Source organism: Rhea americana, unplaced genomic scaffold (assembly GCF_003343005.1).
Source record: "Rhea americana isolate MKP2758 unplaced genomic scaffold, rheAme1 scaffold_82, whole genome shotgun sequence".
Taxonomy (NCBI): domain Eukaryota; kingdom Metazoa; phylum Chordata; class Aves; order Rheiformes; family Rheidae; genus Rhea; species Rhea americana.
In genome coordinates, this window is record NW_028187001.1 from 991,709 (window position 1) to 1,009,260 (window position 17,552).

A 17,552-nucleotide genomic window follows, 5' to 3' on the forward strand; every position below is an offset into this window, starting at 1 on the left:
GATTGTAATACAACTTTGACAATCCACACAGCTGAGACTCTATTTGAATAGCAGATAGTATTTTGACTGCCACTTTATAAACAGAGCTGACAGTAAAGACAAGATTGAGAGAGATCCGCTGACATCAAATTAATATAGACATTGCTTTCTTGATAGTATTTGATTTTCAGAAGCTCTCGAGAATTTAGAGTTCAAATCTCTGAGATTCATGATATTCTGTACTATACAAGGTCATTCATGCCTCTGGAAACTTTATGAGCAATAGCTCTTGCTGTCAAAGAGCACTCAATATGTGCAAACACAGGCTGCTTCACAGGCTGAATACTATATTCATTTGTGGCTGTAGCATTGGTCTAGGCTCATGAACTGCTAGGAGCACAGTTTATCTTACATGTGCTGAATTAATCATAAAAAGTATGGGTAATATTAGTCCTCTGTTTCAGAGAGGGTACTGTCACAGTGATGTTAAGGGACTAGCATCAAACCAGGCAGGCTGACACTGTTGGAGCAGGGACAGGAATTCAAAGGTGTCTGGAATCCATTAGGTATTCCAACTCTAACATGCCCATTTCTCCTGACTCCTGGTATATTGGCTGTGAAAATGAAACGGCCAGAAACTAGCATGAATGGCTTATCCTAAAACCACTGTGTCTCATAAGCTGAAAATGTAGCTGCATCTCAAACCCTTAAAGTTGAGCTAAGTGGAGAAAGACTCACCTTTTACCTTTAATTCCATTTTACTAAATCCAGTGATCCTCCATTGCCCATCTCATGGCAAAAATTTACCAAAACTCAGGTTTGAAGAAATGTTTTGCCTCCCAGAACAACCTCCGAGAAAACAGATAAATCCTTACAGAGCTATACAAACATAGAAGCAATCACTGGATCCCAAATTTCTGTGCTCGAAAAGGTCTATGTTTTTCGTTCTTCTCTATCCAAGTTACTAGCCCTAACAACATTTTCACAACTATCCCAAGAGCTAAAATCATAACACACTTTAAAAATCCCTTTCTTTTGGAGATGGTGAAAGCCTATAGAGTAGGGGATGAGAGAGCAGATAAGCCTGCAAATGTCTCTTGATGAGCAATATCCATCAAGGCAAGCATTCAGGTAATGTAAAACCACCTTTAGAGGCCCTTCTGCTCTCTCACCCTATAGTCTGAGGATCTATCTTGCAAAACATCACAACATGCAAAGACAAACAGGAGAGAAGCAGCTCATTCCTTTGGTTTTCTTTAAACTTTGCAAAAAACAGACATTGAAAGCTGACCTACGATGTCTATGAAAATAACATTTTTAGTTTTGCCCTCAAATTTAGCTAAGAAAAATTATTCATATAATGAACATAGTCAGATCTCAAGTGTTACAGCTTAGAGAGAATTTTTCTTTTAGAAGAGATGAGAGTTTTAAGACCTGTACACATCCATGGGGAAAACTTACCCAAGATCCCACACCTGCTTTGGTAACATCACTCACTTAGCAGAGGACAAGATGCATTCGCTTCATGGACATCTGGGCTCAGGGCAAGGGGCCAGATGGCTGTGAAGCCAGAGCCTACTGCAAGTCCCTGCAACAGCTCTAGAGCACAGAAAAGAAGCGGCAGGACTTGAAGCCAAAGCAAACCAAAGGTGTGCGATACATGATATGCAGCTGAAACTGGGTGCCAAAGGTTTTTCATTCTCACACTGAGGGAAGACTAACAGCYACTCTCTTGATTTTGATGCTAAGCCTGGAGGGCAAGAAAAGGAAGCTCTTGTACAGACATTACATGAAAATATAGGATCATGAGATATCATTAAATATAGGGGAAATCCGTGYGTGTATGTCTGTGGGTGGGTGGATGTGTGCAATTGCATCTACAAAAACATGTCAAGCAATCTGTTCATGTATGATAACTTTTCAATCTGTCCTAAGTGGATGTTACATTAAATTGTGAGGGTGTTATTCCATAATATCATTCAGTGCCTATGAAAAAGTGTTTTCCACTGGCTTCAATTTATGCAGTAGACAGTAAATGATGTCTTTGATTTTTTTTTTGATATAATAATTTTGGAGTAAACAACCATTTATTCCTCACATATTTATCGATATAGGAGAAAGTTCTCAAGCGGCTCAGGCAGGTGCAGTTTGTGGACTGCATATAGACATGATCGGCCCAGATGCTTTCTGATAGACAACCGACACAGTTGGGCAAGGCTGGCAGGACCTGGGAAAAGAAAGGGAAAGACAAGCACTTCCACTACCAATATGAGTCATAAAGCAAGTAACAAACACAAGCAAGGTTTGAAAATCAGATCAAGCACTACACTTGCATATGCAAATGCACTTGCAATGACTTACAAAAGTCAAAGATAGCTAAATACCTAAATATGCTATTGTTCATATTTGACTTATTTTGTAGAAACTGGTTCATCAATTTGAAAACAATGAGCACTAAAAGCTTTTTTCTGCATGCACGGCTAGACTTTTATGCTTCTTTTCTTTAGCAAACACTTAAAATGGCATAAAGACACTCACTTCAGAGACAAAACACCAGGAGGCATAGCCCTTGCCCAAGAAACAAGGAAACTCCCAGCAGTGTCGTGAGGAGAAAAACAAGMTAGATTATGGGGAGCTGTAGAGGTGCTCAGCGTAGACCAGCCATCATATAGTGGCTATGGTGAATGTAGTTGGTTGTTTAAACATACAGGACRTGCAGCTGCTTCTGCCAACAGCTAGTGTCTCTGCAGGCACTTGTGCAAATAGTAACTGCAGGTTAGCCCGTTTACAGGACTGCCTCATCTCTGAATATTTTTGTACGTCAGTCAGTCTATCAATGCTCTCTCAAAACATTTTTTCAATRCCTTGTCCAATTTAATTAATTTTGACTGAGGGAAAAAGACCTCAAAGATAGAAATTTCTGCAAAGTTTGGTGCACAAAGGTGCACAGATTAAAAAAAGAGAGAGAGAGAGAGAGAGAAAGACTCTGTTGCCCTTCTCTTGCCCTGAGGGAAAGGGTGCAGCATGTGATAAACCCTTGTTAGACATCAGAGAACCCACCGGTAAGAAAGCTGCCAGAGGACTCCTGTGTGTTATAGAAAGGGTAGGCACAGCAGTCATTTGGACCTTCCTGCACCCCAAGGATGCTGCCTAGCTGGCTTCCCCGATACGGATGAGGCAGGCACTCTCAGCCCAACCCTGGTACAGGGCAGACGAAAGTCACTCAAGGCACAAACTCGCTGGAAATGAGTATTCATTAGTTCTAGTGCTTAGGCAACTGTATGACTGCATAGGCAAATGCAACTTGCTGGTGAATGTATACCTGCTTTCCCTTCTGTTTTCCCTCCCCTCCTCTCTCTGCACTTCATTTTCTTCCTGCTAGAGCTGTAAGACTGATTCTTTGTATCTGCTCAGAGATGCTCAGTTTTTGAGCCCTGACTCAGTCCCTCAGCTCTGGCCAAACAGTGGCTATCACAGCAATGTTTGAAAGCACAGGCTGATGAGGTGTGCTTAAAGCCTGTCCTTACATCTTCCAGGTAGGCTTCACCTAAATGTGCTTTTACTGTAGAAAAAAAAAAGAATAGGAGCTTAAATAGGCTGATAATGGYCCCTGAGATGAACTTAATAGAAAAATAATGAAGGGATATATGGAAGAAAGCACTTATACTACTGTCACTGAAGCTGAAGTAAGAAGCCGTCTCCCTAAGTAGTTAGGAAAACAGTAACATTTGACATTTCACGTTGTGCAATAGCCAGGAAGAGTAAGAATTAAAGGGAGCCACCAAAGAAACCACAGCAGAAAAATCAGGAGGCAAAAAGAAAATTCTTCAAGAGAAGTCCTTAGGGTGCTTATTTCGGACAGAAGGKCCTCAGAAAACACAGATTAAGTAGAGAAAACATTCAGTTGTAGATGGAAGATAGAGCAAAGCATCTGGAAGCAAGMCTGAAGGGGTATGTGAGTTTATTCAGATATTGAAGAAATTTCATTTCTGACAAGTGAAGAGCCAGCAAGAATTATAGTGTTCTATAGTCCATCTGACTGTGTGGGAGAACAGAGTGAAAAGCTGAAAGTAGAAATCAAAAGGAAGCTCAGGAAGAGAAAATTATTAATATTGGGAGATTTCTTTATTTACACAAACTCTCCTACAGRTAGGGCAATTGGAACAGGTCATCTGCAAGCGCTGTCTTTGCTAACGCAGCCTACCATTGCTCAGCCCTGAGCATCTCAGATACTGTGACAGAAGTCACAAGAGGTGAAAAACATTTAGGCAAAAGCCCTCTAGGCAAGTTTTAGATAGGACAGGTTAAGATTCTGCACAAAATGCAATGGAAAAAGGGAATAGGATGGAAGAATATTAAGCCAATGTTTCGTTTTCCCTGCAAAACCCACCTGCATGCAGAGGGCCAGCAAAAAGCCTATCCACTGCATTGACAATTTACCATTTGAGAGTTACTTTGCACCGCTAGGCCGCTCTGGGCTCTCCATGCAYGCTGCATTTCACTCTGCCGCAGCAGGGAGCCAGAGGTGCCCGTGCAGGCGGGTATCCTGCCCGCAGTGGGGAAGGAGCATTCGGCCCCTCCAGGCTTGGCAAAGAACCAACTAGTGAGCTGAGAAACAGGGAGGTTAGAGGAGGAGGTAGTTAAGTCAGCATGTCCAAGCCCCAGGGGTATAATTACTGGACCTCCAGTTTTGGCTTTGCATACTATACAAAAAGAATAGGTGAAAATGATTCAAGCAGATCTACATTCATTTCTACTTAGAATTTTCTTCAGAGTGGACTGAAAAGGCCACTATCAATATTGCAAAGAGGCTAAAAGTAAGCTGCAAAGGGCACCGCTAGTTTGTGTTTGAGTTGCTGCCCCACAATCTACATACAAGAGCAGAAGTTGAAGAGCCACGCGGCAGCTAGCTCCACTTTCTCCCCATGACCAAGGGAGCCCACATGCATGTCACTTTTTCTGCAGAAAACTGGGCAGTGAGCCATGGAGCCAAGTTGAATRCAGGATGGTGCTACCAAAATAGCTTTCATAATGCCAATGAATAAACTGTCACAGCAATTTTTAAACCTTAGTCCCTAGAGTCCCTATAAGAAAATAAGCATAATTTTCCATTAGTAAATGGAAAACAAAAGTATAGAACAACTGACCAAGATTCCCACTAACGCCCAAATATTTGGTAGCAGCTCTAGCAAAAAAGCAGAGATCTCTTACTCATTTCTGTGTCATGTTCTCTCAGCTTGAAATTGGCAGAGAAGCCAGGAGAACTTATACAGGCAGCATGTGGAGAAGGAGCTAAGAAAAGTACTTGAGTAAAGGAAACAAATACTCTTCTATTTTTATTTAAAAAGATACTCTTCTATTTTAAAAAAAAAAAAAAAAAAAAAGAGAGAGAAGAAAAAAAGGAATCATTACCTTCCCGAAGCAAAAGCACCTGTGCCACTTTGCTGTTGGGTGCAGCAAGATCCAGTGCACATTTGAAATCAGCATTTCTGCATTTCAGGCTGGCACCATAGTCRGTCAGCAAGACGACCACTTCCACACTGGATTTCCTTGCTGCAGCATGAAGGGGGGTGTCTAATCGTTTACCCACATTAACGTTGGCTCCTTAGGTGAACAAGAGCACATGATTAGGTTCAAATTGTTTGAATCAACGATCTGCATCACACATGCTGGTCTCAATAAATGAAGGAGATCACTGGTACAGGCCTTCCTCCTTTTTCTCAAAAAGAAAGCAGCACTAAATTCAGCAAGTCAGATACCTGCTGTATAAACGTCTACTGAACCACCGAATGCTGTCTGAGATGGACAGAACCGAACAAGCACAGAAATGCTTTGACTGTCAACCCAGCAGATGTTTGAAATCTAGCATATGTTAGGTACCTTTGTTAAYATCATAAAATGTAACATCAACTATGTCAACTACCGGGGGAAAAACACACTTTATATATCTCATTATAACTTTGGGAGCACAGCAAGCAAATTGCTTGCCCCGGGCTTGCTGTGCACAGCCGACCATACATCTAGCAGGTGTAAATTACCCGGTGTACCCTGGCAGCAAGGATTTACACTAGCTCCCACACTGTGCCTAGGCCTAGAGGGGATATCTTTTCAAATGTCTTTACTGCTGTCTTCACCAACTGAGAAGTAGAGGAAGCTAATGCTTAGCATGGCAGTTTATCATAATCTAAACAGTTAATTTTGGTCATCGATATTATTGTCTATGCTTTCTGTCATTCTTTCTGGAAAAATAAATCTTCATTTCACATTTAGACAGGCTATGTTTCAGGTAAGTCTCTGTAATTARTGATTCTTTTACTAAGGAAATCCTATATTTTTCATGTATGTAGGTGAAATTTTTAATTATTGGAAAACGAATCTCACAGATTCAAGGTGTCCAAAGATCTCTTAGGAAAAGAACCTGCAATGTTTGCAGTGGAGAGACAACCCAGAGAAACCATCAGTGCTGGCTCATGCTGCCACAGCTCCCCCGTAACCTCCTTTCCCAGGTGTACCTAGCTCTAAAAGCTTCTTGACACAGTCTGTCCTTTGGTATGTGCAAGCCACATAAAGCAGTGTCCCATGCTGCAGATCTTCYTGATCGATGTCCACCTCATGGGCCAGAAGGATTTCCATGCACTCCCTGTGACCTGTGTGGTGAAGAAAAGCTGTCACTTATTTTAGTGCCACAGAACAGGATGCACCCAAGTACAATCCACAGGCACAAGAGGTGGGAATAAGCCAAGCATGTTTGTCTCTGCTGTGCAAGTTCTCAGCAGAAAAATATAAAACGTCTTTAAAGTCAAAAGACCATRTATTCCTGATTTAGGTGTCATTAACCTCACTCAAAGCCTGGATGTTACCTCTCTTTACCGCTTCGTGAATAGGCGAAGCAAGGTGATTCCCGAGCTGTGGCTTGGCTCCGAATTCGAGCAGCATGTTGACACAAGCCACGCTGCCACTGCAGCAGGCGTTAAACAGAGGTGTGATCCCATCAACAGTGACTGCATTGACCTGAAACAGCAACAAATGCTTATAAAAACATGATGTAAAGGGCATGCAATTTTAGCGTGCATAACAAGTTTAGCAGAAATGCACCAAAAGGGACATTTGTCTTGCTTAATTTCAGAACTGTTTTTATTCGTAACTTTCAGCGTTACATGTTGTAGAACAACATACATAACATTCTGCTTCAAGGTCTGTCCGGTTTCTCAGACAGCTGCTTCTATAAGGCGATGACACTGACTACTATGAATGTTCCTTCTAGAGTTGCTCAGAAAATGTAAATTCTTTTTTTTCCACAGAGATCTTAGGTATGTTCACGGTTGTTTAGTTTGGACCAACTCAAAGCCACAATACATTCCTGTTTTCAGACAAAAATGGTTCTACTTTTTTAATGAAAACATATACTTCATGTTTTATACTTTCACCTGAAAACACATTTCCAACAAAAAAAGAAAAAAAATCACAGAAATGGTCTTAAGCACAAACAGAAGTGGAACTGGCAAGGGTTTGTCTTCATATGCGTGTGTGTGTGTCAGAGAGAAAGAATGTCCTTCCTTGACCTCCGGTACAGAGATCTGACAAAAAACACCGTTCATCATTCCCTAATGGGACAGCACAGTCCCTGCACTGTACTGTGCACAGCGTTAGCTACTAAGTTTAACTATGCAGCAAGCCCTCAGAGGCAATTCRTGTAGCAAAGCCGTATTTCTTTAATTCCATGGCAAACTGGAAAAGGGTGACAGATCATGAAACCACGTGGCAACCTTTGCAATTTCTAAATCCACGAGAGCAGGAAAGAAACCAGAAAGGGCTGGAGGAGCCTTGGGCCGCTGGGGAAATCTGCTGCTGCTGGAGCTTGCTAACAGCCACAACACAGTCCCACAAAGGGGGTGGGAGCACCAGGACAGAAATACATTAGCTGCTGCATTTTAATTAGCAAGATATTTTGTCTGGAAYGTGGAGAAAGCCGGTGATGTTTAAGAAGCTATTAATTTATTCTAGCTAATTCAGCAAGGGACTATAAGCAGTTGATACATTTCTTCATATCATTTGCTCATGCTTATTTCAACTGCAGAACTCTTATCTGATGCTATATTAGAGAACTCTTTCCTACAAAGTGCTGTTTTCAGAGTTATAAATCAGTCCTTGCCATTTTCAATGAAGGGCAAAGCAGTTGGCTCCAACAGGTCTAAAAAGTATATTTACTAGGACGAACGAATGTTCCTACACACGAAGTTGCAGCTACGTATTTCAGTAGTTATACTGGGTCAGTCAGTCCCTACCTCTGTAGGGTATGAAGCTTGCTCAGCTTCATACAAAAACAATYCAGGGAACAGATTTGTCTGGAAAATAAACATGGCAGGGTCAGGGGCTGGGTAAACTGGCATCGTATGGGGAATTACCAGGGGATGCAGTGTGGGGGAYGTCTGTCTGCTCAGATTTGGAAGGATATCTGTATTTTAGACAGGTTTCATGATGCAATCTATCAGCCCCTGGTGCACCCACACCATCACACAAGGCAGACGTGGCTGGAGCTGCTGGAGGCACTGGGGATCTATCAATGCCATTTAACAGTAGGGCCATCAATTCAGCCAAACTGTTATCAGAGGGTAAGTAAGGAGGTAAGTGAAGAAGAAAAATGGCTACTTTGGTTTCCCTTTCCATTAGGCATTCGTTTAACTGGTAAAAGAGGAAAGACTGGTAAGACAGCTGCTCTGGAGTAAATGGTTTGGTAAAGCGGGAAATAAAGAAGACCACAGCAATAAAACAGAGCAGCAAAATGGTACACTTCCTCCTAGAAGGTAGATGACTACCCAGCAACTTTATTTATGAGCAAAGAATGAAGGGAAAAAACAAAAACAAAAAAACAAACCAGCCACTGGATCTATATGTTATTACCAGGAATGGGCTGATTTCTCAGGAAAGTAATAGATAATTCAGAGATTCTGTGAGTTATAAACAGATATAGCCATTAGTATACCAAAATCAAGTAAATCTGAGCATAAAGAAGGGATTTTTTCCRTATGTCTAAGGGACTGAAATTTGACATGTAGTATAGGAAGTTAACAAATGCATTTTCTTCTGCAAAGTGTAGCTTGATTGCCTGTTCTGGTGTTGCGTGTTTTCTTGCCATGTAAATTGTCCTTGAAAATCCTGTAACCCAGCTGGATAAAATATATCCTCATATATTTCACCCTATTCCTGTATCTCAGTTTTTACCCTGTATTTTACCTTAGGTCCAGCTGAGGAAATGCTGTTATTTTATTAACAGATAAAATGTTTCATTGCTTTAAGCACATCCATTTTCACTTATGTGAGACTCCCCAACTATTCCATGGAAAAACAGGGGCAATTCTAGTGAATCTTCCAGGGGAGAAAAAAAAAAGGGGGGGTTCTTCAAGGATATTTTAACCTGGTTTTCCTCATTCTTTTTCCATCGATCAGGATTATGTTTCACAGAGGTAAAATAGAAAAAATTAATTCAGTGACCAAAGCATACACTGGAGGAAGGCAAATGTATTACCCATGAAAACAAAGCATTGGGTTTTTTTTTCCCTCCCTTTTTTGTGCCTAAAATGTGTCTATCTGGTGGACTGATTCTGCCTCACTTCTAGGTCTTTCGTGAATCTCAGCTGATGCTAACGTGGGAAGGGCCCCGGCCCCTTCGGGGCGACCACGGCACCGCTGGGGGTCCCGGGACTCACTTGAGCGCCGTTCTCGAGCAGCACCTTTGCGCAGGCCACGTGGCCGCCCAGGCAGGCCTCGTGGAGAGCCGAAACCCGATCGGTGGTCACGAGGTTCACGTTGAATCCCTGGAATTCAGAGCACAGCCGTGAGGGAAAAGCGCTCCTCAGGCCACGCGCTGCCCCCCGGGTCCGCCCCGAGGCGAGGACGGTCGGTCCTGCCCGGCTCCGGCCGCGCCGCTGGGTAAATGTCAAGGGAACATGCTCTGACTGGATTATTGCTTTTCAGGACTCGTCTCCAAACATTTTCACTGGAGATGGAATTCAAGAAGTAGCAATGAACTGCGTCTGTTATTTCTATTTCTTTGTAATGCACGGTTAATCGCAGGAAACACATYATGTTTCTTTAGCCTATAAGGGTGACACTGACTTTCCTATTACCAGATACAAAAAAAAAAAAAAAAAGAGACTGTCATTTTGTCAAAAGCTACACATTTAATCTGCATATTCAACACTGTGGTCAGGAGTGGTGCTGGTTTCCTGAGGTAAGGCGGTGGGATTCACCTTACTTACCTGTACCTGGACATCTCCAGTACAGATATCAGCTACTGAGCTGGACACCTAAGCTCCTTCAATGGAGAGAAATAGGCACCTACAAGACATGACTCTTCTCATTTTAAAGAACATATCTCAAGTTGGTCAGATGATTTCTATCCTAAAAGTACTTCCAATGACTATACGGGGTACCTGGTGTGCTTCACTCAGACRTAATAAGTACCTGGTAGATCTGTAGAGCAGATGAGAGAAATCCCACCCACAAAGCTGTTTCTTTTCTATGCCACCTATGAAATGTTTTACTCTGGAAGAAAAGAACTGTCATTTATATATGCCTCATTATAGGTATTTCCCCAGATAACTATTCTTACACCTGTTCCTGTAAAAACAGAAACCAGACATATTCGTGAAAGAGAAAGAAATCACCATACATCTCATCTGCAGAAAGCAAGATTTTACAATCTTATGTGAGAATCGGCTTGGAAGCAGTTCTATTTTACATCTGAAGTCTTAAATTCTATCATATAGTTACTTTCTATTAAATATGCTATAAACGAGGCAGCTCACAAGATGGCAGCAATGCACTTTTTGGTATGCGGTAGCAAATACTATCCATAGAAATAAACATCTGCTAGCAATATAACACTGTAAAATCCTGATATAAAGACTGTTAAAAGCAAATTACTCTAATCATTTAAGATAGAAATTTCAAGTTAGAAAAATGATCATTTTTCAGTAATGTGGACTATTATTAATATAAAAGCTGTCCTAGGAATTATCTTTTGCTTTATATCAATGCCAGGGGAATAGATAAAAATCTTGAAAAATTTTTGAGAATATTCCATTTTGTAATTTTATAGATGTTTTACATTTACTGATCAGTATATTTCTTCAAGGGGAATGTCTTCTAGAGACTTCTGATGAGAAGAAGGCTATACTTACACATTCAGATATATGTTTAATATATTCAGATGTATCTATTTAACATAAGAAACTTGGTTATTGCAAATGGAAGAATAAGTACTGATATACTGGGGAAAACCTCTTCCTCTTCCATTGCTTGGTGGAGATGGAGTTATAGATCTTATTATAATGTTTGCCAAATTCTGCTCATTATAAGCCTTATTTTCAGATTATTATAAATTCTTGCCAACCTATCAGAAAAATCAAACACTTCTTCTGATGCAGTAACAGGCACCAGTGCTCTCACTTGAGCTCTTTTAAACACCATTGCTCAGTCTCTTACCTGCACAAATAGTTCTCCAACTTAAAGGCATCCCTTTTGCAGGAGAAGCCTTATGGGCTTTCTTTGAAAGCTGTGATCCTAAGACAGGGAATTCCAAAAGCCCCATATATATCCTAAAGTATAGCTCCATATTTAATTTAGACTAATAGCATAATTATCTTAGAAACAGTGAGCAAAGATTACACTGCTCCATGAATAGCTTCATTCCTACATTTATCAAACTGTCTTAGATCATCTCCAATCCACTCTCTACAGATAACTGCTGCCTTGATCTTTTCTCATCAGCAAGGGCCCCCATCCTTCACTCCTAAAATTAATGTCTTTGAGAGAAGGAGAAAGGGTAGATTAACTAGCTAATACATTAGCTACAACCCTGACTGCTTCTGCTCTTCCTTGTTCCCAGCTACCCTCCAAGTCAGACCGTGTGTTTTCTGCAAAGCAGGTAGCAGAACGTGTTCAAATGCACGATGTGCAAATACTGCAGGGAGGTGCCAGGGTCAGGCAAAAGTGTCTTGGTCCTGTCTCATTTTAATGCCTCTCTGGTCCTGGTGGTACCAAGGCACCTTTCTCATGTACATGCATTTATTGTCACCCTGCTGCACGTTCAAGGAAACACAGAAATGGATGGCTTTAGAGGAATGTGTTTCACTAGAGGCACACTGTGCTCGTGCGCTGTCCCTCACTAAATCAGGTGTAAAGTCACTGGTGTAAATGGAGACGGTGGGGCAGTGGGGGTGAGAAAGCCAGCAAAGCCCTGAACAAATGGCCGCTCTTTGTTGCTATCTCTAACCCTCACTTGCTTTTCCCTAAAAATCTTTTGATGCCAGAGGGTGAGGAAAAGGTGGACAAGGAAATGGTAGGGGAAAATTGGTTGTAAACAGCAGCCTTTTGCAGCAGTGACCATGCCCGACAAACGCCGGGAGTGGAGGATTTTGCGCTGGCAGCTCCACTGCTCCCGGACGCTGTCCGTTCAAGATGTGGGCTTTGGCTGTGCAAGCCAACCACCACTGGTAAAAACTATTGGATAAAATCATCGCTGGTAAAAATTATTCTGTATAAAAGATCTGACTACCAAGTTACAAAACTTACACTCAGGGAATTAATTTCATGGCATTTATCTTCTGTTTTAAGGGGGAGAGGAGGGTGTACTCATTTGTGCCAGATTAAGGCACTGGGTTTAAGGAAAAGTGATAAGGAGRATGGTTGGCAAAGCACAAAGGGCTGTAACTTGTCCCCTTGMAGCTACACATTTTCACATCCAACTTCTTGTCACCCCAATCTATCCTTTCCTCCTCTCTTTTCTGAATGTTTTCTGAATGCTTCGTTTCATTTGGAGTAGAAGGCTTCAAGCTGACAAATCTCTCTTTAGGAAGACCGTGCTTGCCATTTTAYAAAGCAATGCATACTTTTGCAGTTTTATACTGGCTTTTAGGAACAGCTGATACACATATAGTCTCTTTTTTCCCCAAGCCCAGTTTGCACTATTTATTCTTGAAAAGGAGCCCAAGGATCACTACTTATTATATGGAAAGCTGTATGCTACAACCTCTGTCCTGGGCTTGTCCCCAGCATCTTACCTAAGCAAACCAGTACATGCCCAAAGATATGCAGGTGAGTACATGATATATACATCTGTCTTCCTCATGCCCTGCTGCAGCCTGTTATTGACTCACCTTCTCAGAGATGCAGTCTAACAGTAACTAGGCTGCTGCCCAACCTTTTCTTTACCTGGGGGCTTTTACCTGTGCAATCAAGGTTTTCAAAGACAGGAGGCGTCCTTGGAACGCAGCATCGTGTAGCGGCGACCTGTCTGCCCAGCTGCCTAAAACAGCACACGAATACAAGTCAGTTCAGGTACATAACGCAAGTGAGATCCTGGGAGYGCTGGGGAAGCACATCTGAGTGCAAACGCACGCTGGGCCTGCAACCAATGCGGTATCAGCGAGGAAACCGTTTGAAAAATTGATTGCAGTGGAGGAGCTGGAGGCTCAGTGCTCTGGAGAAAGCAGGTCTCTTGTTAGGGGACCTAAACAAAGCTTGTGGCAGGACTTTTAAAATCAGTTAAAACCATGCTTCAGCAAAGACCACAAGTTTAGAGCTGCTGAGTCTTGCCAAGGGGCTTCAGAAGCCTGCAATCCTCATTTTAAAATATACCAGCCCCCGTCTTTTCCAGGGAGCTGTTGTCACAAATCATTTCCTAGACTCTCTTGCACTTTATTAAGAGACTCATAGCAGGTAAACTTGTCCATCAAATGAATTCTAGCATGTCCTTGGCAGTTTTATTTCCTGAACTGACAATTTCATAAATAATATCCTCCAACTCAGACCAGTTGGGACCAGGTCTCATCCTCCTACTTGTTAGAATATTTCAGAAAAAAATCATGAAAACATAAATTCTGCCTGAGGTTTCACTTCTCTTTCCTTAATCATTTTGAGCTGTTAAGCTGCAGACTCCTTAGTGCAGGCTAGCTTAACCTTTTTCTTTTCTTAATCTATTCATATACCATAGAAAGTTTTTCCTTAACCTAGCTACTGCCTACATTTACAGTCAGTGAGCCAACATTAAGTTACTGCAGCTCTAGTGGAGAGCAAATTTACTTGTCCTGTATTAACATTTAAAACCATACTGCCACACAGCTTGTAGTAAATGCTTCTCCAAGGGCTGCTGGCACTTGCAGTGCAGTAGGAGGGAAGCAATATCAGCTCTGTGTTCATGCTGTGTTATATAGGAACCCCACGAGCACAATATTTGAACTGCACGTCCTCTTTAATATTTTCAGCTGCACAACACACCAGAGAGAATGCAAAGTGGAATTTATCTCCGTTTCACATGTTCACATGCACAGAGAGATCAGTGAGAGGCACAAAAACATCCCTGGAGACCTCATGCCAAAGGGCACAGGAGAGATTTCAGCTGAGGCCAAAGTACTCCTCATCTGAGGAGGTCGCTGAGATGCTCAGGAAGCCCCATCACCCAAGCGGCACCTGGGTGAGAGGGAGCTGGGCAAATGGAGAGACTCGAGCCGACCATGTCCAGGGACCGCAGCACAGGCAAGGGCAGAGAAAGGAGTCATTGCACTCATATTTAAGCGACCGTTTGCAGAGTTATAGGAAAACGAGGTAAGACACATCTCAACGACCGTGGGATTCGGAGGCAGCGCTGCTCCCTGCGTGAGGTGGCTCCTCATGGTAGCTGCTACTGGAGACGTAAAGGCAGGCAGCGTCCCTGCCTGCACRGCTTGTAGCAGCTGCCCTGTAGCATGGCTATGGGGGATTTTTATCAGCTGCCTAGCCCTTCCCCTCCTAAAACATTTGACATATTTACCAGAAATGCACACACCCACAAACTATAAAAGCTGGAAGTGAGCCTACTGCCACTTCCTTGACCCCCCAAACATGCCTCAGAACAGCAGAATAAAGGAGGAAGAACAGAATTATAAACTCAGAAAGTGCTGAGGGAAGGCTGGAGACGGTGGCGGCTCTCCCGCAACAACCACCGCAGCTTGAGCGCTGCTTCTGCAGAGCCGCGTTCCCGCGGGAAAGCACAAAGCACTGCAAATGCTTTCAAACTTGGGGGAGCGTCTCAGTGACGTTAGTAACGCTATCTGGCTGGACACACTGCAATTTCTCAGCGCCATACCTTCCTTTCAGTAGCCTCAGACTGGGGTTCACTTGAACTCGTCGGGTTACAGTTTTAAATATAGTTTTTGCTTTTATTTCTAGTTATTTAAAGAGCCATTTCTTGGGCTCGTAAGGCAGGAAGCTGGCACAGAAAGACTAGCTGACACAGCACGTGACCTGGCTCTGGGGATAAAGTAGAATTCACAGGCAAAATAATAGCRGAAATGGGAACAAGGCAGGGACCGATAGAGCTTGTTTTATGAGCCTAGGACTAGAAGATAAGGCGTGGAGGAAAAAAAAACAGAAATATTTGCCTGGAAAGGCCCAAAACCTCCACATCCCTCCTGTTGCTGGCAACTGAAATAGAGAAACTCAGTTCAAAAGGTTGGATGACTGATAGCATTGTAAGTGACTAAAAATAGGACTCAGAGCAGGAAGATTCAGAAGTAACTTAGCTAATAAAGCTACTGTGCCTTATTTACACTCCTATGCGTATTATATAGTATGTAGAAACTCATTTCACGTGCATTTACGATGCATGTGTATGCACACGCATGCCTCACCACGAAAATACATGCTGGTGTCATGCTAGCCACAGCAACCTACCTCCCTGAAGCATGTGGCAAATGTAGTTCCCATATGGGGCACATCTTCTTTTCACAGCTATGTGTGACATGTCTGAAAACACTGTATCTTTGCTAAATTTCTACAGAGAAATTAAGCAGCCCTGCTGCCACTGCGCTAAGTCACTGCAAAGAGAAAAGGCTGTGAAACTCCCTCTGAAATCCAGTGTCGTGTGCAGTAGCATCACGTGTCCTTGTGTTTTGAAAGATTATCCTTGACAGCTTCTTGCAAACGGCAACTTGCAGACAAAAATGTGTTGTAGTCTGCTAAACTTGAAGTCACTTAGATAAGAATCTGTATGTGGAAAAACTTGACATTTGTCAAGCGTCTGACTACAGTTGCACGAAAGCACTTGTGTGTGTATATATATATGTGTGTGTGTGTGTATAAAAATCCTCTAATAAATCACTGGGTTTATATTTCAGAGAACAGCAGATATATTTACACCCAGCATTATACACTCCCCTGTATAAGTGAGAAATGTTTTGTTGGGRCATTTCTGTTGGGCAGATTTTAATCTTTTTGCTTTCAGTGGCTATCTCGCACCAGAAATAACCCCACTCACTTTCATGAGCATGTTCACGGTGGCGCTGTTCATCGTGAAGCAAGTGTCTGACAAATGAGTCACATAAAAGTCAGTGATGTTACAACATTGATGTAAATCTTCCAGTAGGAAAATATGTTCTCATTAGTACTAAATTTAAAACACTGTGTCATTTTAATTAGTGGAATTACTGGACATGCTAACGCCTGTCTATTCATTATTATGGTAGYGATACATCGGAGGTAAAACCACTCAGAAAAAAAAAGAACAAAAAAAATGAAATGGCAGCTCTTGCGGCCTATTAAATACAGTATATTACTGTGCCTTTTATTTTTCAGAACAATTTTAGCTATTTTCATTTTTATGGTCTGGTTTAACAAAACAAGGATTCCTGGCTTGAATTCATAAAGTCATTAATCACCTCCTTCTAGTATCTCCTTTTGGAAAATCCACATACTCAAACTTTTCTCTAAGTATTCTCTGGTAAGAAAACCTAGTTATTTAGTAAAAGCTTCTGTAACCAACACAATCAACACAAAAAAATGCCTTGCTTCCTAGAACAATCTTATTACTTACCGTACTCACTTGAGCAAACGTTGTCCTCCTTCTAGCTGAGTAATTGCTGGAGTCTCATATTTTGCACACCTAAAACATGCCAACACATACTGACGCTGCAAAGACCTCAGAAATGGAAGGCGCTTCAGGATAAGACACCTGCTTTATGCATTYAACAACACACTCCTCATTTTATGGCACTCAACAATCAAATGCCTCAAATTACAGAAATGTAGCAACTATGCATCTGAATGATAAAGCGACCAAATTTTTACTTTACCTGGGACTATTCCATAGATCTCTTCTGCTATCCTGGCAGCCTCTTTTCTGTTGCCTTTAACAATATAGAAATGGGTCAGCAGAGCCAAGGAGATCTTAATTAAAAGCTTGAAGCAAAATAAAGCAAAAATGGCAAAATAAATGTTAGTGAAAGCATGGAGTATAGAACTGCCCTCCATTTTGGTTTGCTCTTTGAATAGTTTCTCAGGTCTGCTAACTTGCACCAGGATACAGCTGATATCATATGACATCTATTTTAAACCCTTCAGAACTTGCTGTTCCTCAGTTACCAAAAATATATTCTGTTTTTATCTGGGATGAGCTATTTGATATTGAATAACAATACCAAGTATTAAGCTGGTTTTAACATCTCATGCCATATGGGAAACAAACAAAAAATACACTCCAAGCATTCATCAAGACGAGYGTTTGAATATGTTTTCAGATGAAAGCTCCCCATATC

At 41.9% G+C, this 17,552-nt stretch overlaps 1 protein-coding gene across 1 annotated transcript; it reads right to left on the reverse strand.

The window, feature by feature from the left end:
* Window positions 1-1,312: 1,312 nt before the first annotated feature.
* ASB11 (ankyrin repeat and SOCS box containing 11) lies at window positions 1,313-17,307 on the reverse strand. The gene is made up of 7 exons (XM_085323132.1): window positions 17,091-17,307; window positions 13,209-13,288; window positions 9,687-9,794; window positions 6,840-6,990; window positions 6,492-6,626; window positions 5,392-5,583; window positions 1,313-2,206 (listed from the first exon to the last, which is right to left on the reverse strand). Exons 1-7 carry the CDS (start codon window positions 17,266-17,268, stop codon window positions 2,082-2,084), a joined length of 969 nt encoding a protein of 322 aa, XP_085179258.1. The 5' UTR covers window positions 17,269-17,307; the 3' UTR covers window positions 1,313-2,081.
* Window positions 17,308-17,552: the final 245 nt, after the last annotated feature.